This window comes from Macaca mulatta, chromosome 10 (assembly GCF_049350105.2).
Source record: "Macaca mulatta isolate MMU2019108-1 chromosome 10, T2T-MMU8v2.0, whole genome shotgun sequence".
Taxonomy (NCBI): domain Eukaryota; kingdom Metazoa; phylum Chordata; class Mammalia; order Primates; family Cercopithecidae; genus Macaca; species Macaca mulatta.
In genome coordinates, this window is record NC_133415.1 from 89,788,916 (window position 1) to 89,815,109 (window position 26,194).

Sequence of the window (26,194 nt, forward strand, 5' to 3'; positions counted from 1 at the left end):
GCTTACTGCAATCTCCGCCTCCTGGGCTCAAGCAATTCTCCTTCCTCAGCCTCCCAAGTAGGCATGTGCCACCACACCCAGCTAATTTTTTTTGTTTTTTTTTTTTTCGCTCTCGTTTCCCAGGCTGGAGTGAAATGGCGTGATCTTGGCTCACGGCAACCTCCACCTCCTGGGTTCAGGTGATTCTCCTGCCTCAGCCTCCTGAGTAGCTGGGATTACAGGTGACCATCACCACGCCCAGATAATTTTTATATTTTTAGTAGAGACAGGGTTTCGCCATGTTGGGCAGGCTGGTCTTGAACTCCTGACCTCAGGTGACCAACCCACCTCGGCCACCCAAAGTGCTGGAATTACAGACGTGAGCCACCGCATCCGACCTGGACACATCACTTTTGTGGCATTCTACCAAAAATGCATGGCTTGAATCTATGAGGAAACATCACACTGAAACTCAAATTGATGAATATTCCACAAAATAGCTCACTTGCTCTTTAAAAAAAATGACAAAGTCACTAACGATAAAGACTGAAGAATTGTTCTAGATCAAAAGAAATTAGAAAAATGGCAACCAAATGCAATACGTATTTCTGGACCAGGGGAAAAAAGTTTTTTTCCTCTTTTTCTATATGAACAATTGGTAAAATTTGAAAGTCTGAATTAGATAAGAGTACTGTATCAACATTAATTTACTGATTTTGACAATTATACTATGGTTATATAAGAAAATGTTGTTTTTAGGAAATACCCACTGAAGTATTTAGAAATAAAATATTTCAACAATTTACATTCTTTGAGAGACAGGGCTCTTGCTCTATCACCCAGGCTGGAGCTCAGTGGCGTAGTCATAGCTCAGTGTATCCTTGAACTCCTGGATTCAAGCAATCCTCCCATCTCAGCCTTCTCAGTAGCTAGGACTACAGGTGTGCACCACCATGACCAGCTGATGTTTTCATAATTTTGTAGAAACAGAGTTTCACTATGTTCCCCAGGCTGGTCTTGAACTCCTGGCTTCAAAGCTATCCTCCTGCCTCAGCCTCCCAAACTGTTGGGATTACAGGTGTGAGCCACTGTGTTCAGTCTAAAAATGAACTTTCTTTCTTTGAGACAGGTTCTCACTCTATTATCTACTTTGGAGTGCAGTAGCACGATCACAGCTCATTGCAGCCTCGACCTCCCAGGCTCAAGCAATCCTGCCACCCCACCATGCCAGGCTAATTTTTAAATTTTTTTGTAGAGACGGGGTTTCACCATGTTGTCCAGGCTGGTCTTGAACTCCTGGGCTCAAGCGATCTGCCCACCTTAGCCTCCCAAAATGTTAGTATTACAACCATGAGCCACTGTGCCTGGTCAAAACTTACTTTCTAATGATTCAGAAAAAAAATTTATATATGAAGAGAGAGTATTTTAAAAAATAAAAATGAGGTGGATCACTTGAACCTGGGAGGCGGAGGTTGCAGTGAGCTTAGATGACATCACTGAGCTCCTGCCCGCGTGACAAGGCAAGACCCTGTCTCAAAAACAATAAAATAAAAATAAATAAATAAATAAATAAAATAAGTAAGGGATTTTCAAAAGAGTAGTTTTAAATATATCAATGCCAACTGTGAATATAATGGCAAACAGAAAAAAATAAGTTTCATAAAGCTAGCACAGACCATAATAACACTAATAACTAAAATTATAAGGAACTTAGGAGTAAGTATAACAAAGATGTATGACTTTCGTGGCCAGCCTAGGCAACATAGTAAGACTCCATCTCTACAAATAAAAACCCAGGTGTGATGGTGCAGGCCTGTGGTCTCAGCTACTTGGGAGGCTGAGGTGCAAGGATTGCATGAGTCTGGAGGTCAAGACCAGCCTGGGCAACATAGTAAGACTGTTCTCCACAGAAAAGAAAAAATAAAAACATAAATCTTATTATAAAGTATGTCAACCTAAAAGGAAGGAGCTGAGGAATATTTAATATAGAGAGTTTACTTGGGCCAAGGTTGAGGACACATTTACAAATTGCCTTGGGGAATGCTTGGGGAGAACAAAAGAGAGGCTCAAGTTATTAAAGAAAAAAGGACTGGCCAGGTGTGGTGGCTTAGGCCTGTAATCTCAGCACTTTAGGAGGCCAAGGTGGGCAGATAGCTTGAGCTCGGCAGTTGAGACCAGCCTGGGCAACACAGTGAGACCCGCCTCTACAAAAAATACAAAAAATTAGCTGGGCATGGTAGTGTGTGCTTGTAGTCCCAGCTACTTGGGAGGATGAAGTGGGAGAATTGCTTGAGCCTTGGAAGTCAAGGTTGCAGTAAGCTGTGTTTGCACCACTGCACTCCACTCTGGGTGACAAAGCAAGATCCTGTGGAGGGGAGGTGAGAGGAGAGAAGGGGAGGGGAAGGGGAAGGGAAGGAGAAGGGTAGGGGAAAGGGAGGGTGAGGAGAGGGGGAGGGGAGGGGGAAGGGGAGGGGAAGGGGGAAAGAAAAGGAAGGGAAAGAAGGGAAGGAAGGGAAGGAAAGGAAGGTAGGAAGGGAAAAAGAGAGAAAGAGTGAGAAAGAGAGAAAGTGAGGAAGAGAAAAAGAGAGAGAAAGACAGAAAGGAAGGAGAGAAAGAAAAGAAAAAGAAAAGGGCACAAATCAGGAGGAGGAGATCACAAAGAGGAGGTGATCACGAAAGCTGTTAGGAGGCCGGGCGCGGTGGCTCAAGCCTGTAATCCCAGCACTTTGGGAGGCCGAGACGGGCGGATCACGAGGTCAGGAGATCGAGACCATTCTGGCTAACACGGTGAAACCCCATCTCTACTAAAAAATACAAAAAACTAGCCGGGCGAGGTGGCGGGCGCCTGTAGTCCCAGCTACTCGGGAGGCTGAGGCAGGAGAATGGCGTAAACCCGGGAGGCGGAGCTTGTAGTGAGCTGAGATCCGGCCACTGCACTCCAGCCTGGGCGACAGAGCGAGACTCCGTCTCAAAAAAAAAAAAAAAAAAAAAAGAAAGCTGTTAGGAGTGTTCACTGGCTTACAGAAGTAACGTTAGTTAGTGATTGGCTACATCTTATGAAGTACAGGGTGTATGGCATTATATGGTTACCTGGCATCCCACACAGCAGCTGACTTCAAGAGGTAATAGTTATTTAGCTCCAGGGGGTGTGACATGATTGCTGTTCTATTTCGAGGCCTCTCTGGGCCTGATCATGTAAAGGGGCTCATATTTTTCAGATACAAATTTCTTTTCTTTTTTTTTTCCTCCCCAAGTAACAAGTGTGGAAACAGAACAGAATGCAGAATGATTCATTATATATGGGAAGTTAATAAATGTTGGGGTTGGTATTACGGTCAGTGGGGATAGGATGAACTATTTAAAAATTAGATTTCTTGGCCAGGCACGGTGGCTCACGTCTGTAATCCCAGCACTTTAGGAGACCTAGGCGGGTGGATCATGAAATCAGGAGTTCGAGACCAGCCTAACCAACATGGTGAAACCCCATCTCTACTAAAAATACAAAAGTTAGCCGGGTGTGGTAGCACACGCCTGTGTTACCAGGTACTCAGGAGGCTGAGGCAGGAGAATTGCTTGAACCCGTGAGGCGGAGGTTGTAGTGAGCAAAGATTGCACCACTGCACTCCAGCCTGGGTGATAGAGTGAGACTCCATCTCAAAAAAAAGAAAAAAAGAGTTCTCCCATTTACTTACACAAAAATAAATTGTACATGAGCTAAGGATTTAAACATGAAAGGCAAAATACTTAAAGGAAAATACTTGGTAATGATTGAGTAGATCCTATTAGATCAACTGCAGGAGAAAACAACTATAAGCTCTGGACAGCTCCCTGAAGGTCCTGGAGAGAGACCAAAACCAAGCGGATGTTAGACCTCAATACTTAGAAGGGAGAAGTACTAGGTGACATTCCGGTTTTATGGTCTTGAGCCTCAGGGCAGGCCCCAAGACAGAAAAAGTGGTAAGAAACTACCCATTTTACTGGCTTGAAGAACCAGAGTACTTCATCAAAATTGAAAATGTCTGTTTTTCAAAAGGCACCATGAAAAAATGAATTGGCCAAGCCAGACACTGGGGAAAAATATTCACAATACATATACCTAACCATACATATATAAAGAATTCCACAACTCAATAATCAAAGAGCAAGCAATCAAACTTTTTAAATGAGTAAAATGCTAAGAGTTCTTTGCAGAAGAAGATATGTCAATAACAAAATACAAAGTACAGGAAATAGTATTCAACATACATTAGAAAATCGAACCATGAAATACCATTTGACACTCATTAGAAGGGCTAATCTGAAAGGCCAAATGTTGGTGAGGCTATAAAACAACTGGAACTCCAATATGTTGTGGATGGGAGTGTAAAATGGTACAGCCACATTGGAAAACCCTGGTAGTTTCTTACAGAATTAAATACACATCTACCATATGACCCAGCAATTCTAACTCCTCGGTATTTACCTAAGCGAAGTGAAAATGTGTTTCTTTATTTTATCTATTTTTATGTTTATAAAATAAAATAATACATTTCTGCTGAACATATTTCTTGTTTTAAAAACGTAATTAACTTTCCACACTACAACACAGAAAATGTATTTCTACCAAAATGTTATACGATAATGTGCACAACAACCTTATTTATAACAGTCAAAACCTGAAAACAATCCAAATGCCAACAAAACAAGAAAGGGTAAACAAATTGTGACTTATTCGCACAATGTCACATCACATAGGTGATAAAAAAAAGGATCAACTACTGAGGCACACAACATGAACAAATCTCAAAACCATTATGTGGAGTAAATAAAGCAAGGCATAAAATAGAACCTCCTATATGATTCGGCTTAATCAAGTCTAAGAACAACAAAATTCATTTATGTTTGTGAAAATCAGAAGGTGATGGTGGGGTGAGGGGGAGTGGGAATTGACTGGGAAAAAGAACATGGGAATTTTTCAGGAAGATGAAAATGTTCTATATCCTGACTGGGTAATAGTCATATGGATGCATACACCTGTCAAAACTCACTGAACTTAAGATCTGGACAACTTATTGTGTGTGAACTATACCTCAAAAAAAGAGAGAGAAAGAGATAAAAAAGTGGTTGACATGTAAGAAGTTTTCAATATATATTAATATCATTTTCTATTCCCGTTCCAGAAATACAGTGTAGTAAAAACCAACCTAATTTTACTTCTCAAAAATTGATCCCAAAATATGAGACAGCCACCTGCAAATGCCTAATTTTAAAATGATTCACTTGATATATATGACTTGGCTGGTAACAGTTAGTTCATGGTCATACCAAATGTGTCAGAATTGGAGTTGGCCTTTTAACATACAGTAGTACAATTGAGCAGGAGGAGCATTAAACTGGCAACCGGTTTTGTATTGCTGATTCCAATAGTTAACAGCTTTGTGATTTTTGACGCATCAATACACATCCAAGAGTTTCCAGTTCCTTTATTTGTAAAAAGGGAGATAATGATAACTTCCTTACAGACTACTGTGAGGACCAAACAAAAACATATATACATATGTGAATGAAAGCACCCTGGACACTGTAATGGGGAAGTATTTTATAACACAGTAGTGGAACCAAACAGATAAATTAACTGAATAACCTGCTTAAATAATCTTTCTTTTTATTGACTATTGAATGTGTGAATACATACCGTCCATTTCACCTCCGGGCGAGCAAGTGGAATAAATCGTCCATCAAACATGTGAGAAAATGGCCCATGACCTTAAAAACAAAATCAGCCTTAGAACAAGAGAAACATCTGTAAAATAACATAAACTTTTTTCTTTCTTTTTTTTTTTTTTTTTTGAGACGGAGTTTCGCTCTTGTTGCCCAGGCTGGAGTGTAGTGGTGCGATCTTGGCTCAACACAACCTCCACTCCCCAGGTTCAAGCAATTCTCGTGCCTCAGGCTCCCGAGTAGCTGAGATTACAGGCGCGTGCCACCACACCCAGCTAATTTTGCAGTTTTAGTAGAGATGGGGTTTCTCCATGTTGGTCAGGCTGGTCTCGAACTCCTGACCTCAGGTGATCCGCCCATCTCAGCCTTCCAAAGTGCTGGGATTATAGGCGTGAGCCACCACACTTGGCCAAACTGAATTCTTTAATCTTTTTAGTTTAACTTGAATAGCAACAGAAATTAATAATCTAAAAATACAATCACAAAAAGGGACAAACCCTTCCTATTTCTAAAACAGGAGAACAGGAAGCAGAAACATGGAAAAGTAAGCTCTCCATCAAGCGGTCTCCAGTCACCAGGGCTTACATAAATCTGATAAAAGGGCAGTTTGTGTTGTTTTATGAAGAGACAGAGTCCTGCTATGTTGTTCAGGCTGGAGTGCAGTGGCTATTCACAAGCATGATCATTATGCACTGTAGCCTTGGACTCCTGACCTCAAGTCATACTCCTACCTCAGCCACCTGAATAGCTGGGACTACAGGCATGCACCACCACGCAGGGCTTGATAAATGGACAATTCCATGTAACTGAAAAGAATGTTAATGCCAAAAACTTTTTGAAATCTTCAGATTGAAAATATCTGGATTAAAATAGCAGTTTCAGGAAAATCACTGGGGCCAGGTGTGGTGGCTCATGCCTGTAATCTCAGCACTTTGGGAGGCTGAGGCAGGTGGATCACTTCAAGTCAGGAGTTCGAGACCAGCCTGGCCAACATGGTAAAAACCCTGTCTCTACTAAAAATACAAAAAATTGGCTGGGCTTGGTGGCGGGCGCCTGTAGTCCCGGCTACTGAGGAAGCTGAGGCAGGAGAATGGCGTGAACCCAAGAGGCGGAGCTTGCAGTGAGCCGAGATCACACCACTGAACCCCAGCCTGGGCGACAGAGCAAGACTCCACATCAAAATTTTTAAAAAAGGGGCTTGGCACAGTGGCTCATGCCTGTAATCCCAGCACTTTGGGAGGCCAAGGCAGGTGGATCATGAGGTCAGGAGTTCGAGACAAGCCTGGCCAAGATGGTGAAACCCCGTCTCTACTAAAAATACAAAAATTAGCCGAGTGTGGTGGCAGGCACCTGTAATCCTACCTACTCAGGAGGCTGAGGTAGGAGAATCGCTTAAACCCGGGAGGCGGAGGTTGCAGTGAGCTGCGATTGTGCCACTGTACTCCAACCTGGGCAACAGAGTGAGATTCTGTCTTGGGGAAAAAAAAAAAAAAGAAAGAAAATCCACTGGGGTGCAGAAGAAAAAATTAGAATTTATCTTATTACTCCCAAGCTTAAAAAAATCTATCTTTGGCCGGGTGTGGTGGCTCATGCCTGTAATCCCAGCACTTTGGGAGGCTGAGGCACATGGATCACCTGAGGTCTAGAGTTTGAGACCAGCCTGACCAATATGGTGAAACCCTGTCTCTACTAAAATTATAATAATTAGCTGGGCATGGTGGCGTGTGCCTGTAGTCCCAACTACTCAGGAGGCTGAGGCAGGAGAATTGCTTGAACCCAGGAGGTGAGGTTGTGGTAAGCTAAGATCGCACAATTGCACTCCAGCCTGGGCAACAGAGTGAGACTGCATCTGAAAAAAAAAAAGAAAAGAAAAGAAGTGAGCCACTTAACTGGAGAGGGAAGTCTACCTAGACTAGCCCTGGCCCTTCTCTGCAAGTCATAGGCTACACATAAAGGCTGGCTAATGCAGTGCTCAGGCTCCTGGGGACTGGTAAAGGTTTCCCAATGATTCTCTCTCAAAATACCAAGAATCCATCAAATTTATCATTTAGGGGCTGGTATTGGTTCTTTGGAAGTTTCCAGGGGGACATAAAAAGAGAGCCTACTTGCTTTAAGTATCTAGCTATCTAAACAGGGGCACCTCCCTTCCCCTGCCCTGAGGGTACACACAAACTCTCAGGGTCCCTGAATAAGTAGGAATAAACTATAAGGATAGAGGTAAAAACCCCCATGATTTAAAAGGGACAGTCCCGGCCCAACGTGGTGACTCATGCCTGTATTCCCAACACTTTGGGAGGCCGAAGGAGGTGAATTACTTGAGATCAGGAGTTCGAGACCAGTTTCAACAACATGATGAAACTACATCTCTACTAAAAATACAAAAAAATGAGCCAGGCGCTACTTGGGAAGCTGAGGCAGGAGAGTCACTTGAATCCAGGACGTGAGATTGCAGTGAGCCGAGATTGTGCCAACTGCACTCCAGTCTGTGTGACAGAGCAAGACTCAAATAAATAAATAAATAAATAAATAAATAAATGGGACAGTCCCCTTTCTCTCTGTCACAGGAAAAGGATGATACTCTTTTGCTTGGATTAAAGTGGCCCAAGACTTCACGTGGATCAGAAAACACAAGGAGTTCTCTAAATATGTTAATCCACTTGGGCAGATTAGAGATTATAAATATGAAAAAAAATGGATTTGACCAAATAACTGTAGGAAAAATGGTGATTTTATTTAAAAAGGAGGATAAAAGAAAAGTAAAATTCACACACCATCCTAAAAACAGTAGTAAGAAAAACTCATTATCAAAACGCCCTTTCATATAACCTGTAATAAAGATGATGGCCGGGCACGGTGGCTCCTGCCTGTAATCTCAGCGCTTTGGGATTTGGGAGGCTGAGGCTGGTGGATCACCTGAGTTCAGGAGTTCGAGACCAGCCTGGCCAACATGGTGAAACTCTGTCTCTGCTAAAAATACAAAAATTAGCTGGATATGATGGTGCATGCCCGTAATCCCAGCTACTCGGGAGGCTGAAGCACGAGAATTGCTTGAAACCAGGAAGCAGAGGTTACAGTGAGCCGATAATGAGCCGCTACACTCCAGCCTGGGCAACAGAGCAAGACTCCGTCTCAAAACAAAACAAAACAAACAAACAAAAAAACACTTTTAGCAAAGATGTCTAACATGAGAAATTCACTGAAAGATGCCAAGAATATAAAATAGCAATGTTTTCTACTTATGAATCATTCTAGGAAGAAGCAACAGTACATTTATACTAATGTCAACTGAAGAATTAAAATACAACTTCCATATTCTCTTGGTTGATCTGATTTTTTAATGTCAAAGAGAGGTAACATATGTTATGATTTTACATAACAACTTTGTCTCTTCATACGGCTTACCGAGATCATGACAAAGTCCAGCAATCTGAACACAGAGAATATCTCGTTCACTTATCTGCAGCTCTGGTTGTTTTTCACCCAGGGCGCGAACTAGACACCCTGCTAGATACCCCACCCTGCAGAGCAAAAACACAAAAAGTCACTCTTCCGTTTGCAAGAGGAGTGATGGTTCTGGTCCTCAAGAACTTCCTCAAATATTCTAACGTATCTTCAGGGCAACTTTACTCAACAGTCTATTTCAGAACGAGGCAGGTACACACACAAACGGAATCCCAAAAGCAGGACCTCTGGCTCAGTATCACCAATCATTAGAGGAATGCAAATCAAAACCACAGTGAGATACCACTTCACACCCCTTAGGATAGCTACTGTTAAAAAAAGAAAACCAGAAAATAACAAGTGTTGGACATGATGTGGAGAAATTGGAACCCTGTGCACTGTTAGTGGGGATGTATTATGGTGTAGTTGCCATGGAAATCAGTATGGGTGCTCCACAAAAATTAAAAATGGAATTACCACAGTGATTTAGCAATTTCACTTCTGGGTATACACCCACAATAACAAAGCAGGGTCTTGGAAAGATTGGCTGGGCTCAGTGGCTCACGCCTGTAATACCAGCACTTTGGGAGGCTGAGGCGGGCAGATCACTTGAGGTCAGGGGTTTGAGACCAGCCTGGCCAACATGTTGAAGCCCTATCACTACTAAAAAATACAAAAATTAGCTGAGCGTCGTGGCAGGTACCTGTAATTTCAGCTACTTGGGAGGGTGAGGCAGGAGAATTGTTTGAACCCAGGAGGCACAGGTTGCAGTGAGCCAAGATCGCACCATTGCACTCCAGCCTGGGCAACAGAACAAGACTCCGTACCGCACCCCCCCAAAAAAAGAAAGAAAATATATTTGTACCGACATGTTCATAGCAGCACTACTCAAAATAGCCAAGAAGTAAAAGCAACAGGTATCCATCAACAAATGAATAAACAAAATGTGGTGTATACATATGATAAATATTATTCAACCTTAAAAAGGAAATAAAAAATAAATTAATTAAAAAACTAATAAAAAAGAAGGAAATACTGACACATGCTACAACATGGATGAACTTTGAGGAAATTATGCTAAGTGAAATATGCCAGTGACAAAAAGACAAATATTGTATGATTTCATTAAGATGAGGTACCTAGAGTAGTCAAATACATAAACAGAAAGAAGAGGGTCAGGCGTGGTGGCTCATGTCTGTAATCCCAACACTTTGGGAGGCTGAGGTGGGCGGATCACCTGAGGTCGGGAGTTCGAGACCGGCCTGGCCAACATGATGAAACTCTACCTCCACTAAAAATACAAAATTAGCCGGGAGTGGTGGCGTGTGCCACCATGCCTAGCCTAAGATAACTATTTCATGAGACAGAGGAAATACCTAAAAACTGCAAGTTCCCCACCCCATTCCCTTCTTACCCTAGACTATGCTCAAATCGATTGTGTGAAGCTCCTGGAAAAACATAGTAACCACCTCCCAGCTGTTTGATGTATCGAAGACGTTGAAATTGAGGTGTGTCAATGATTCGGACGAGGAGAGGGTGGAGCTCAATGTGGCCATGGATAGGATCATTAATAACCTGGAAAATTATGTTTAATTAATATGAGTAATAACATGTAAGTCCACCTGAAATTTGTGTGCAGCCATTCCTAATTATAGTGCAAAGTCAAAGCTATTTGATTTTTCAAGTAAAAATACTAAGGAAAATGACAAGATGTTAACATCATTACCTTATTTAGGTATCACTATCAGACACATCAAGTATATTGGATCTGAGTATATTTTACTTCTTCTTAATGGATGCGAATAACAGAAAAATAAGGATTTTGATTTTTTTATTATGTATATGACTTAATCTTTAATAATTTTGTCTTGTATTCAAGTTAAATATACATATTCATTTCGATTTAAACACATTCATTCACATCATGTAAGCCATATCACTATAGGTATTATGTCTAAATTTTTTTTTTTTTTGACACGGAGTCTCACTGTGTCACCCAGGCTGGAGTGCAGTGGCACAATCTCGGCTCACTGCAACCTCTGCCTCCCAAGTTCAAGTTATTCTCCTGCCTCAGCCTCCCGAGTAGCTGGGACTACTGGGGTGTGCCACCACACTCAGCTAATTTTTGTATTTTGAGTAGAGACGGGGTTTCTCTGTGTTGGCCAGGCTGACCTCAAACTCCTGACCTAAAGTGATCCGCCCACCTTGGCCTCCCAAGGTGTTGGGATTACAGGCATGAGCCACAGCACCCAGCCTAAATTTTTTTTTTTTTTTTGAGACGGAGTCTCGCTCTGTCGCCGAGACTGGAGTGCAGTGGCCGGATCTCGGCTCACTGCAAGCTCCGCCTCCCGGGTTTACGCCATTCTCCTGCCTCAGCCTCCCGAGTAGCTGGGACTACAGACGCTCGCCACCTCGCCCGGCTATTTTTTTGTATTTTTTTTACTAGAGACGGGGTTTCACCGTGTTAGCCAGGATGGTCTTGATCTCCTGACCTCGTGATCCGCCCGTCTCGGCCTCCCAAAGTGCTGGGATTACAGGCTTGAGCCACCGCGCCCGGCCCAATTTTTTTTTTCTAAATGTGTCTGTACAGTACTCATCATTAAAACAGAAAGGAAAGAAGGGAGGGAGGGAAAGAAAGAAAGATGGAAATTCTTCTACCATATAGATAAGAAATCATGCAGGTCGGAGTGCAGGGGCTCACATCTGTAATTCCAGCACTTTGGGAGGCCAAGAGTTTGAGACTAGTCTGGGCAACATAGTGAGACCTCATCTCTTAAAAAAAAAAAAAAATGCCGGGCGCGGTGGCTCAAGCCTGTAATCCCAGCACTTTGGGAGGCCGAGGCGGGCGGATCACGAGGTCAGGAGATCGAGACCATCCTGGTTAACACGGTGAAACCCCGTCTCTACTAAAAATACAAAGAAATTAGCCAGGCGTGTGGCGGGAGCCTGTGGTTCCAGCTACTCGGGAGGCTGAGGCAGGAGAATGGAGTGAACCTGGGAGGCAGAGCTTGCAGTGAGCCGAGATTGTGCCACTGCACTCCAGAATGGACGACAGAGCGAGACTCCATCTCAAAAAAAAAAAAAAAAAAAAAAAATGCAGTGGCACACATCTGTAGTCCCAGGTACTCTAGAGGCTGAGGTAGGAAGATCCCTTGAGTCCCAGGGCATCAAGGCTGCAGTAACCTACTATTGTGCCACAACACTTCAGCCTGGGCGACAGAGAGAAACTGTGTCTCAAAAAAAGAAGATAAAAAGAAAGAAAATAATTTTGTACAGCTGAACGATGTATTTGTGTGTGTGTGTTGTTTTTGTTAGAGACAGGGTCTCGTTTTCTCACCAGGCTGCAGTGCGTTGGCTATTCACAGTCACAACCATAGCTTACTGTAGCCTCAAACTCTGAGGCCCAAGGGATCCTCCCGCCTCAGCCTCCCAAATAGCTGGGACTGCAGGCATGTACCACCATGCCTAGCTAATTTATTTTTATTCTTTGTGGAGACAAGGTCTTGCTATATTGCCCAGGCTGGTCTCCAACTCCTGGCCTCAAGCAATCATTGCACCTTTGGCCTCCTAAAGGGTTTACAAAAAAAAAAATCATTTTTACCATAGTTTTACTGCCTTTTCTAAGTTTAGATATACAAATATGGCCAGGTGCGGTGGCTCATGTCTGTAATCCCAGCACTTTGGGAGGCTGAGGTGAACGGATCACGATGTTAGGAGATAGAGACCACAGCACCCAGCTATTTCTTTATTTTTGAGACAGAGTCTCACTCTGTCACCTAGGCTGGAGTTCAGTGGTGCAGTCTTGGCTCACTGCAACCTCCGCCTCCTGGGTTCAAGCGATTCTCCTGCCTCAGCCTCCTAAGTAGCTGGGACTACCGGCGTGCACCACCATGCCCAGCTAATTTTTTTTTGTATTTTTAGTTGAGACGGGGTTTCACCATATTGGCCAAACTGGTCTCGAACTCCTGACCTCATGATCCGCCCGCCTCAGCCTCCCAAAGTGCTGGAATTATAGGCACGAGTCACAGCGCGTGGCTAAAATCTACTTTTAAACCATTTAAGGACCTAAAAGCCTTCACTGTAAATTTTTCAGGTTGTAATAACTGTCTTTTTTTTGTTTTTGTTTTTTTTGAGACAGAGTCTAGCTCTATCACATAGGCTGGAGTACAGTGGTACAATCATGGCTCACTGCAACCTCTGCCTCCCAAGTTCAAGCGATCCTCCCACCTCAGCTTCCCAAGTAGCTGGAACTATACCATGCCTGTCTAATTTTTCTTTTTTTGGTAGAGATAGGGTTTCTGGCAGGGCATGGTGGCTCACGCCTGTAATGCCAGCACTTTGGGAGGCTGAGGCAGGTGGATTACCTGAGGTCAGGAGTTCGCGACCAGCCTGACCAACATGACAAAATCCCATCTCTACTAAAAATACAAAAATTAGCCAGGAGTGATGGTGGGCGCCTGTTATCCCAGCTACTCAGGAGGCTGAGGCAGGAAAATCACTTGAACCTGGGAGGCGAAGGTTGCAGTGAGCTGAGATTGTGCCACTGCACTCCAGCTTGGGCAACAGAGCAAGACTCTGTCTCAAAAAAAAAAAAAAGATTCATTGATACATTTGAAAAATTAGTCCTCATTATGTCAAACACTGCACTCCCTCTTCACCATTACACAATCTCAGCTTCAGAGGCCAACTGAACTAAATTTAGCATAAAGAACACTGTGACAAGAACAAACCATGGTGACCTTGGGTTTGGCAATGGTTTCTTAAATATGACACTAAAAGTACAAGACACAAATGAACAAAAAAATATAAATTGGATTACATAAAAACTTAAAACTTTTATGATCCAAAGACCACCACCAAAAAAGTAAAAAGACAACCCACAGACTAGGAAAAATTATTTGTGTATCATATCTCCCATAAGGATTTACATCCAGAACATGTAAAGAACTCTTACAACTCAAATAAAATTGTGTGTGATTGAACAACACTGTGAACTTTCTAAAAAGCACTGTCTTGCACACTAAAAATGAGTGAATCATACAACTTGTGAATTATATCTCAATAAAGCTATTTATGTTTTAAGTATCAAGTTAGGTAGGTATCAGATTAGGGAAGAAATCCTTGAGGGCTACAACTGAGTAGCAAACTAGGTGAATTCTTTGCTGAACTGCACTGCTGATGAAGTTAAATTCATTTAAGGTATTGATTTCATTACTAGGCAGTGATTCGGTAGTTTGAAAATCTGTTTCCAACAACTATCATTTATAATTTATAAATGAGGTTAAATAATGTTGGTGGGTTTTTTTTTTTTGAGACAGGGTCTCACTCTGTTGCCCAGGCTGGAGTACAGTGGTGTGATCATGGCTCACTGAAGCCTCGACCTCCGTGGGTTCAGGTGATTTTCCTAAATCAGCCTCCCAAGTAGCTGGGAATACAAGTGTGCACCACCACACCCAGCTAATTTTTCTATTGTTTGTAGATGGAGTTTCACCATGTTGCCCAGGCTGGTCTTGAACTTAGGGGCTCAAGTGATCCACCCACCTTAGCCTCCCAAAGTGCTGGGATTACTGTGTGAGCCACCATGCCTGGTCAACAAAAAGAAAAAAACTATTTTTCTTTTTAAAGAAAAATAGAAAAAAGAATAAAAGTGGGCAATTGAAACCACTGACTGCCTTAAATATTACTTCAAAAATATATTATTGGCCGGGCACAGTGGCTCATGCCTGTAATCCCAACACTTTGGAAGGCCGAGGCAGGCAGATCATGAGGTCAGGAGTTTGAGGTCAGCCTGGCCAACATGTAACTTGCAAAAGCAAAATTAAAGTATGTATTTGAGTTATTTCAGGTCCTGCTCTATAAGATCGTGCCACTGCACTCCAGCCTGGGCAACAGAGCAGACTCCATATCAAAAAAAAAAAAAAATACAAAAATTAGCCAGGTGTGGTGGCGTGCACCCATAGTTCAAGCTACTGGGGTGGCTGAGATGGAAGGATCACTTGAGCCAGGGAGACGGAGGTTGGAGTGAGCTGAGATTGCACCACTGTACTCCAGCCTGGATGACAGAGCAAGACCCAATTACATTAAAAAATAAAAATAAAAATAAAAAAGAATGTACAAAGGAGGTCTTCAATAATTTCTAATATTTTGCTCTAAAAATAACAGACTTGAAGCAAATTAGGCAAAATATTAAGATTGGACAAGTTGGGTAGTGGTCTACTTATGCTTTTCTGTATGCATAACATATTTTAGTTCTTCTTCTGATTTAAATACTCTGTGCTCATTTTAGAAAGTGCAGAAAGTTTAGAAAAGATCCACTACTCGCCAGGCGCGGTGGCTCACGCCTGTAATCCCAGAACTTTGGGAGGCCAAGGCGGGTGGATCAGGAGGTCAGGAGATCGAGACCATCCTGGCTAACACAGTGAAACCCCGTCTCTACTAAAAATACAAAAAATTAGCCGGGCATGGTGGCGGGAGCTTGTAGTCCCAGCTACTCGGGAGGCTGAGGCAGGAGAATGGCGTGAACCCAGGAGGCGGAGCTTGCAGTGAGCCGAGATTGCGCCACTGCACTCCAGAATGGGCAACAGAGTGAGACTCCGTCTCAAACAAAAAAAAAAGAAAAGATCTACTACTCGCAGTTCCATCACTGAGAAGCAGATTTCCTCCTATTCTCTTCAAAATGAATTTTACATAATTGAGTTATATCACTTTACATTCAAAAAACATAACAAACTCAGATCCTCTTACCTTCATTGTATCAACGTGGATTTGACCCGATCGCTGGATATAACTAAGCAGCTTCTTCCTCTCCCCCAAGGAACTAAAATTACAACAGGATAAGCAAGTCTATCATTATTTGCTTAATAATAATCCCTGCAGTATATAGTAGACATAATCAACTTCAGATAACCTACAGTAACACTGAAGTTAGATTGGAAGGAATAATCAATAATTCAAACATACTCCTCCTAGAAACTGTCTCCTTCCTTTGCTGCTAAGATAGGGAACTCTCCTGCTGAATCAATGTAGGCCTCCCCCAGGCTTCTGTCCTTGACCCTCTTCTCTCTTGATAAACTTACGACTTGAAAAAGTCCACATCTTGGCCGGGCGCGGTGGCTCAAGCCTGTAATCCCAGCACTTTGGGAGGCCGAGACGGGCGGATCACTAGGTCAGGAGATCAAGACCATCCTGGCTAACACGGTGAAACCCTGTCTCTACTAAAAAAACAAACAAAACAAAACAAAACAAAACAAAACTAGCCGGGCAAAGTGGCGGGCGCCTGTAGTCCCAGCTACTCAGGAGGCTGAGGCAGGAGAATGGCGTAAAGCCGGGTGGCGGAGCTTGCAGTGAGCTGAGATCCGGCCACTGTACTCGAGCCTGGGCAGCAGAGCAAGACTCCGTCTCAAAAAAAAAAAAAAAAGAAAAGAAAAAGAAAAAGAAAAAGTCCACATCTGCTTCATGTCTACTCAATGCTCATGCTGTACTTCATTTTAACCAGACTGAAGTCAACATCTACCCTCATAATCCTGGATTGATTTATGAGTACCAGGTAAGACTCAAGCATGAATGAAATACATATGAAGGCCTTAACTTTATTTATATTCATTTTCCATTGTCAGTAATCCCTCATTAATGCTCCAGTTTCAAGAAAATACATAATGGGAATTAAATTTGAACAGCTCAAAGTCCTGTGATTCATCATCCTGCTTCATTTACAATTACTAGTTGGACCCAGCATATCCTCCTCCCTCCTGGCTGGGTGTCAACAGAGAGTGCAGGCGAAGGGTTTTACTGATCTACTAGCTAAGCAGATTGAAAAAAAGTATCTTTCTATAAGTCATACACAGACTGGGAGTCAGAGGCTCTACACTGGCCTCTATTGGTGTACCCTGAGACCCACGGTAATAAGAACACTTAAGAATGATTTCTTGGGATACACAGAAGCATTATTACAACTGATAAATTAAAAAGCAGCATATTTTGTGTTTTCCCATTCCCCTATCCTCCTCATCAGTTTGACATAACAAGCACAGTGCAAAGCTAGGCTTTCAGAAGTACTTATAGGTGGACTCAGGTTAAGGGGAGTCACATAGTTGAGCATAACCAGAGTCACAGCATGAAGTATCAAACCTAAACTAACCCCATGGCCACCTACTGTTTTCCTAAACTGACACTCAGTATTCATCACTTAAAACCCAAAAATCAGCCAGGCACAGCACAATGGCTTACGCCTGTAATCCCAGCACTTTGGGACGCCAAGGTGGGCGGATCACCTGAGGTCGGGAGTTCGAGACAAGCCTGACCAACATGGAGAAATCCCATCTCTACTGAAAATACAAAATTAGCCAGGCATGGTGGTGGTGCGTGCCTATAATCCCAGCTACTCGGGAGGCTGAGGCAGGAGAATTGCTTGAACCCAGGAGGCAGAGGTTGCGGTAAGCCGAGATTGCGCCATTGCACCCCAGCCTGGGCAACAAGAGCAAAACTCTGTCTCAAAAACAAAACAAAACAAAACCAAAATCACTAATTAGAGTATATAGAAATAACCACCCAAAACCAGGGGGTTGTTTTGTTTTGTTTAGCAAAGGACATGGCGTTAAATAAACATTTAAAGAAGTCATGGGCCAGGATATTTAGACTACAAAATAATTTTATTCCTGTGTTCCAACATTTCTGAAATTTAATGCTTCTTACAACTGACATGTATATTTAATGTGACAATGTTTCTTACCTCTCTTTTTTTTTTGAAATGGAGTCTTACTCTGTCGCCCAGGCTGGAGTGCAGTGACACAATTTTGGCTCACTGCAAGCTCCACCTCCCGGGTTCACGCCATTCTCCCACCTCAGCCTCCGAGTAGGTGGGACTAGAGCTGCCCATCACCACGCCCAGCTAATTTTTTTTTGTTTTTGTATTTTTAGTAGAGACAGGGTTTCACTGTGTTAGCCAGGATGGTCTCGATCTCCTGACCTTGTGATCTGCCCGCCTTGGCCTCCCAAAGTGCTGGGATTACAGGCCTGAGCCACCACGCCTGGCCTGTTTCTTACTTCTTAAAAAAACCTTTATAAATCAATGGTTGTTCATAAAATTGACAGGCTACTAGGAGTGCTTGTCTAAGCTGGATTCTCCCTAGAAAGCAGGGTCCAGGATAAGAGCTTGCAAGTAATTAATCTTGGGGTGTGAACTCTGGGCACAGGGATTGGGGGGTCTAGGGAGGGTAAAGTAGGAAATTAGATAAAAATGGTACAAAGGTCCATTAACCAGTCAATTGCATTGGTATTAACCGTGAGCAACTGGATGGAGTGGTGGGTAGGGCTAATCCCACTGGCAACCTGTAAGGCAGCACTGTCCAGTAGAACTTTCTGTGATGATGGAAATGTTCTATATCTGCTCTGTCCAACACAGTAGCCGCTAGCCATAGTGACTACTGAGTACTTGAAATATGACTAGTGTAACTGAGGAATTTTTTATTTAATTTACTTCTAATTAATTTAAACATGAAGCTAGTTGTTACGATACAGAACAATACAGCTCTAAGGAGTCCTACAGAATTTGAGTTATGAGGTGGGGCACAGAGACGTGCAATATAGTGTTCCTTCTAGAATTTTGTCTGTTTTGTTCACTCATGTGCCCCAAGTTCATGGAAGAATGCCTAGTACATAGCTTTCCAAAAATATTCACTGAATGAATCAATAGCACTTGGGTCCACAAAGACACACATGGCTCCCTTGAAAAGAAAGACTGTATTGGAACAAATTCCATTCAGGCCCAATAGTAAGCAACTATTATATACAAGAAATAAGTAATAAGGGGGGCTTTGAGAGGACTGAGAGAGCTGAAATGTGGTTACGAAAGAGGCATGCCAGGCACGGTGACTCACGCCCTTAATCCCAGCACTTTGGGAGGCTGAGGTGGGCGGATCACAAGGTCAGGAGTTCAAGACCACCCTGGCCAACATAGTGAAACCCTGTCTCTACTAAAAATACGAAAATTAGCCGGGCATGGTGGTGCACACCTGTAGTCCCAGCTACTTGCGAGGCTGAGGTGGTAGAATCACTTGAACCTGGGAGGTGGAGGGTGCAGTGAGCCAAGATCATGCCACTGCACTCCAGCCTGAGTGACAGAGCAAGACTCCATCTCAAAATAAAACAAAACAAAACAAAAAAAACAAACTTTGGGAGGCCGAGGCGGGCAGATGACAAGGTCGGGAGATTGAGACCATCCTGGCTAACACGGTGAAACCCCATCTCTACTAAACATACAAAAAATTAGCTGAGCGTGGTGGCACACGCCGGTAGTCCCAGTTACTTAGGAGGCTGAGTCAGGAGAATCGCTTGAACCCAGGAGGCGGAGGTTGCAATGAGCCGAGATTGCACTACTGAACTCGAACTCCGGCCTGGGCAACAGAAAGAGACGTCGTCTCAAAAAAAAAAAAAAAAAAAAAAAAAAAAAAAGCGAGCCAAGTTGAGGTCCCTGGAGATTCTGATCCAAAGGATATTTACTGGAAGTCAGTTAAGTGTTCTGCAGTGATCTTGTTTCACGATCTACTTCTGTTATCAATTACTAAGCAACAGTGCAGGAAGTAATTCAGTATAATCCTTTGTTTTTATTCTTTGGTTACTGTTACCACAAACAACATGTAACTAAGTAAAATTTCAGAAGAGAAGGCCAATTCTCTAATAGAAACAAAATTTTCATTTTAAGAAGTATTTAAGGCTGGCGCAGTGGCTCACATCTGTAATCCCAGAACTTTTGGGAGGCAGAGGTGGATGGATCACCCGAGGTCAGGAGTTCGAGACCAGCCTGACCAACATAGAGAAACACCGTCTCTACCAAAAATACAAAATTAACTGGGCGTGGTGGCACATGCCTGTAATCCCAGCTACTTGGGAGGCTGAGGCAAGAGAATCACTTGAACCTGGGAGGTGGAGGTTACGGTGAGCCGATATTGTACCATTGCACTCCAGCCTGGGCAACAAGAGCGAAACTCCGTCTCAAAAAAAAAAAAAAAAAAAGAAGTATTTAAACACCAGATCCTCAACTGAGATCTTTAAAGGAGCCCCACTCTAATCTAGACACTAGAACCTACAGCCATACACAGAGATGGATCCATGGAACTAGGTATGTATGTATGTATCTATCTATCTATCTATCTCTCTACCTACCTACCTACCTATCTACCTACCTATCTGAGATAGGGTCTTATTCTGCTGCTCAGGCTGGAGTCCAGGAGCTTATCATAGATCACTACAACCTTGAACTCCTGGGCTCAAGGGATCTTCCTGCTTCAGCCTCCTGAGTAGGTGGGACTACAGGTGCATGCACAGTCCCCGGCTAATTTTTTAATTTTCTGTAGAGATGGGGTCTTGCTTTTATCACTATCTATAAAATTTACTAAGGGTTAATCATATGCTTCATCACTTTATGTACATCATCTCGTTATTGCTATCCATTTTACAGGTACAGAAATTGAAGGGTTAAATGACTTCTCCCAAATTATACAACTAAAAAGTGCCTGTTTTGCATAGAGTCTTTTAATCTAATACGAGGGCATATTTCAATCTTTAGGAAAACCTAGAAATATGCTCAAGATAGGGATGTAGCCTTGATTTTCTTACTAACATTTTTTCCCTGTTGGTTCTTATGTATTTCCCAGTGTGTATAATTCAATTATTCTGAACTTGAGAGTAAAAAGTTGGTCATTACAAACTTGATGAAGGTTTGTCTGCAAAATTGTTTGAAATAGGAATAAGGCCGGACAAGGTGGCTTACACCTGTAATCCCAGCAATTTGGGAGGCCAAGGCGGGCAGATCACCTGAGGTCAGGAGTTCGAGACCAGCCTGGCCAACATAGTGAAACCCCGTCTCTACTAAAAATACAAAACTTAGCCAGGCATGGTGGTGTGTGCCTGTAATCCCAGCTACTCAGGAAGCTGAGGCAAGAGAATGGTTTGAACCCGGGGGGTTCAGTGAGCTGAGATCACACCATTGCACTCCAGTCTGGGTGACAGAGTGAGACTCTGTCTCAAAAAATAAATAAATAAATAAATAAAATTAAAAATAAACTAAAATAGGAATAAACAGTAATAGCAAACATAGGATTTGCACAGCGAAAACAAACAGCAGGTGGCCAGGTGCGGTGGCTCACACCTGTAATCCCAGCACTTTGGGAGGCAGAGGAGGGTGGATCACTTGAGGCCAGGAGTTCAAGACAAGTCCGGCCAACATGGCGAAACCCCATCTCTACTAAAAGTACAAAAATTAGTGGGGCAGCCTAGCATGGTAATCCCAGCACTTTGGGAGGCCAAGGCAGGCGGATCACGAGGTCAGGAGATAGAGACCATTCTGGCTAACATGGTGAAACCCTGTCTCTACTAAAAACACAAAAAATTAGCCAGGCGTGGTGGTGGGCGCCTGTAGTCCCAGCTACTCAGGAGGCTGAGGCAGGAGAATGGCGTGAACCCGGGGGGCAGAGCTTGCAGTGAGCCAAGATCACGCCACTGCACTTCAGCCTGGGCGACAGAGCAAGACTCCATCTCAAAAAACAAAAACAAAAACAAAAACAAACAACAACAAAAAAAATTAGTGGGGCATGGTGGTGGCCACCTGTAATCCTAGCTACTCAGGAGGCTGAGGCAGGAGAATAACTTGAAGCCAAGAGGCGGAGGTTGTAGTGAGCCGAGATACTCCAGCCTGGGTGAACAAGAGACTGTCTCAAAAAAACAAACGAACAAACAAAACCAGCAGGCAAGGGATTCTGCTGTTTTAAAGCACTTCATAGATTTAAAATGAGGACAGTTTATATCAGAGATTTTGGGCTTTGTCCCTGAAAGATGGATAAAGTGTGTTTGGTTATAATGTGAATTTATTTCTTCATTCTTACCTTACTCCAAGATTTTCAAAATGAGACTCATCAAGACAGGGCAGTAATGCGCCTGTGATTTTGTTTTCTATGGAAGAAAAAAGACAAATTCAATGTATACAACATACGCTTTTCATTTTCTTTCAATTTGGATCCACCAACATTTACCCAGATCCACATAATAGAGTACCCACTACAGGCAATGGACTGTGCCAAGTACCACTTTTTTGATCTGCTACTTGTAAAGACTTAATTTTAATTAAATAACTAAACCAAGAAGCATTTTTTGATAAATCACGTGAAAATTTCAAAATTATTTGTGTACATTAGTTCCAAGAAAAACCAGTTGCAAAAAGGAAAGTGAAACCTGACTACCTGTTGGGGTTTTGCCAGGTCAGCAGCTTCCTTTTAAACAGGAAAGGTTTGAGTTGGGGAGGGAAGGAAATGTAAGTCTATTGTTCTTAGAATTAACAAGTTAAAACCACGGATTCAAGAGTGCTTAAAGTGTTGATTTTTCTCAAACCTCCTGGGAAAGCACTCAATACTCCGTGATTTGAGAGAGTCCTATCTCTCTCTCTCTCTCTCTCTCTCTATGTGTGTATGTGTGCGTATAGTTGGGTTTTTTCCTTTCTCTTTCTATACAATTAATTCTGATCTTTCCTGACCTCAAATTCCAGAACTCTGGGCTATTTTCTTTTATTTTATTTTCTTTGAGACAGGGTTTTGCTTTGTTGCCCAGGTTGGAGTGCAGTGGTGCGATCACAGCTCACTGCAGCCTTGACCTCCTGGGCTCAAGCGATCCTCCTGCCTCAGCCTCCTGAGTAGCTGGGACCACAGGTGTGTACCACTGCACCTAGCTAATTTTTTATTTATTATATTTTTTGTAAAGTTGAGGTCTCCTGATGTTGCCCAGGCTGGTCTTGAACTCCTGGGCTCAAGTGATCTTCCCACATTGGCCTCCCAAAGTGCTGAGATTATAAGTGTGAGCTACTGGGCCAGGCCTCCAGTGGTTTTTGATGAGAACGCTTGTTAAGGTATAGATCATATGAGTTCTGGAGTCCAAAGACCTAACCTTAAAAAATCTAGCTCTTTTTTGTAGTGGTGTGATCTCTGAAAAGTTACTTTACATCTTTGGACCTCGCATACGTCATTGGTAAAATGCGTTGAGTATAGCAACTTATTTCAGACTTCTTGTGAGGCTGTATTCCATAATGAGAAAAGGGACACTGTACCTTGTGCTTGGCTTGTCAAAAAAAAAAAAAAAAAAAAAATTGGACTTAGATAAAGAGAGACTTTTTTTTTTTTTTTTGAGATGGAGTCTCACTCTGTTGTCCAGGCTGGAGTGCAGTGGTGCGATCTTGGCTCACTGCAACCTCCCCCTCCTGGGTTCAAGTGATTCTCCTGCCTCAGCTTCCCAAGTAGCTGGGACTACAGGCACATACCACCATGCCCGGCTAAATTATGTATTTTTAGTATAGACGGGGTTTCACCATGTTGGCCAGGCTGGGCTTGAATTCCTGATCTCAGGTGATCTGCCTGCCTCGGCCTCCCAAAGTGCTAGGATTACAGGTGTGAGCCACCACTCCCAGCCAAGGGAAACTATTAGAAAGAAAGACGGGGCCGGGCGCGGTGGCTCACGCCTGTAATCCTAGCACTTTGGGAGGCCGAGGCGGGCGGATCACAAGGTCAGGAGATTGAGACCACGGTGAAACCCCATCTCTACTAAAAATACAAAAACTTAGCTGGGCGCGGTGGCGGGCGCCTGTAGTCCCAGCTACTCAGGAGGCTGAGGCAAGAGAATGGCATGATCCTGGGAGGCGGAGCTTGCAGTGAGCCAAGATCGCCCCACTGCAGTCCCGCCAGGGGGACAGAGCAAGACTCCGTCTCAAAAAAAAAAAAAAAAAGACGAAATATTTCTGGTCACGCGCAGTGGCTCACACCTGTAATCCCAGCACTTTGGGAGACCAAGGCAGGTGGATCATCCAGTCAAGAGATTAAGACCATCCTGGCCAACATGGTGAAACCCCATTTCCACTAAAAATACAAAAATGAGCCGGGCATGGTGGTGGGCACATGTAGTCCCAATTATTCAGGAGATTGAGGGAGAAGAATTGCTTGAACCCAGGAGGCAGAGATTGCAGTGAGCCGAGATCACACCACTGCATTCCAGCCCGGCTATAGAGCGAGACTGTCTCAAAAAAAAAAAAAAAAAAGGCCGAGTGAGGTGGCTCAAGCCTGTAATCCCAGCACTTTGGGAGGCAGAGGTGGATGGATCACTTGAGGTCAGGAGTTCAAGACCAGCCTGGCCAACATGGTGAAACCCTATCTCTACTAAAATTACAAAATTAGTTGAGTGTGGTGGCGTGCACCTGTAAACCCAGCTATTCGGGAGGCTGAGGCAGGAGAACTGCCTTGAACCTAGGAAGCAGAGGTTGCAGTGAGCCAAGATTGTGCCAATGCACTCTAGCCTGGGTGACAGGGCAAGGCTCCGTCTCAGGAAAAAAAAAAAAAAAAAGAAGCCGGGCGCGGTGGCTCAAGCCTGTAATCCCAGCACTTTGGGAGGCCGAGACGGGCGGATCACGAGGTCAGGAGATCGAGACCATCCTGGCGAACACGGTGAAACCCCGTCTCTACTAAAAAATACAAAAAAACTAGCTGGGCGAGGTGGCGGGTGCCTGTAGTCCCAGCTACTCGGGAGGCTGAGGCAGGAGAATGGCGTAAACCCGGGAGGCGGAGCTTGCAGTGAGCCGAGATCTGGCCACTGCACTCCAGCCTGGGCGACAGAGCCAGACTCCATCTCAAAAAAAAAAAAAAAAAAAAAGAAACTTAAAAAAAGAATCAAACAGAGGCCCAAGCATCAAAGGGAGGCTGGGCGCAGTGGCACACACTTGTAATCCCATCACTTTGGGAGGCCGAGGCAGGCGGATGATCACTCGAGGCCAAGAGTTTGAGACCAGCCAGGCCAACATGGCAAAACCCTGTCTCTAATTAAAAAAAAAAAAAAAGCCGGGCGCGGTGGCTCAAGCCTGTAATCCCAGCACTTTGGGAGGCCGAGACGGGCGGATCACGAGGTCAGGAGATCGAGACCATCCTGGCTAACACGGTGAAACCCCGTCTCTACTAAAAAATACAAAAAAACTAGCCGGGCGAAGTGGCGGGCGCCTGTGGTCCCAGCTACTCGGGAGGCTGAGGCAGGAGAATGGCGTAAACCCGGGAGGTGGAGCTTGCAGTGAGCTGAGATCCGGCCACTGCACTCCAGCCTGGGCGACAGAGCCAGACTCAGTCTCAAAAAAAAAAAAAAAAAAAAAAAAACAGGCCGGGTGCAGTGGCTCACGCCTGTAATCCCGGCACTTTGGGAGGCTAAGGCAGGCGGATCAGGAGGTCAGGAGATGGAGACCATCCTGGGCAACATGGTGAAACCCCATCTCTACTAAAAATACAAAAAAAATTAGCTGGGCATGGTGGTGCATGCCTGTAATCCCAGCTACTTGGGAGGCTGAGGCAGGAGAATCGCTTGAACCAGGCAGTTAGAGGTTGCACTGGGCCCAGATGACGCCACTGCACTCCAGCCTGGCAACAGAGCAAGACTCCGTCTCAAAAAAAAAAAAAAGAATCTAAGAGAAAAATGGTCTTCTTTTATAATGGTAAAGGATGGGCAAGCAGAAGTAAGCAGAATCTTTGGAAGGGAACCTGGATGAGCAAGGGAAAATGAGCAGTGTAGCCCAACAGGACAGCATCCTACTGTGGTCAGTCAGTTCTCAAACGAAACTGACCAGAGGGACGCATATTGCACTGCTTTAGGGCCTGCCTGCTCAGATCTGGGGGTAAGCAAGAGTTGAGGGGCTCATAAGGGAAGACAGAAGTCCGAATAAAGTTTGGTCAAGACAAAGCAGAAGGTAAGACATGAGCAACTGGGAACAGTTGGTCAGTTTTTACCAAATGAAAGCACATAGTGTCTTTGATAGCACTGGGTTGTGGGTTCAAGAGAACACACACCATTCTGGAGGGTAACAAGTTAATCTACAGACCACTGAAACAGAAAGCCAACCACATTCTGAGACAGAAAATTTGGAACTACTTCACTCCACTTGTTGCTAGTCAAAGAAAATAAAGCAATAATCCATCCCAGCAGTGAAGGGAAACGAAAGGGCAAAAGGGGGAAAAAAAAGAAAAAAGGAGAAATGCAATTTCCCATACCCATTCAAGCTATCTTTGGG

At 43.7% G+C, this 26,194-nt stretch overlaps 1 protein-coding gene across 5 annotated transcripts in view; it reads right to left on the reverse strand.

Annotated features, from left to right (window-relative positions):
• The window catches only part of SAMHD1 (SAM and HD domain containing deoxynucleoside triphosphate triphosphohydrolase 1), a 60,822-nt gene that overhangs the window by 33,302 nt on the left and 1,326 nt on the right, over positions 1 to 26,194 (reverse strand). For all 5 annotated transcript variants that reach the window (XR_013398669.1, XR_013398670.1, XM_077948561.1 and 2 more), the window contains 5 exon segments: positions 21,999 to 22,065; positions 15,865 to 15,937; positions 10,535 to 10,695; positions 9,082 to 9,197; positions 5,654 to 5,724 (listed from right to left, as the gene is read on the reverse strand). Coding sequence is in view for 3 of the 5 variants with exons in the window: in XM_077948561.1 (XP_077804687.1) it covers positions 5,654 to 5,724; positions 9,082 to 9,197; positions 10,535 to 10,695; positions 15,865 to 15,937; positions 21,999 to 22,065 (488 nt within the window). In the remaining 2 variants the exon portion in view is untranslated.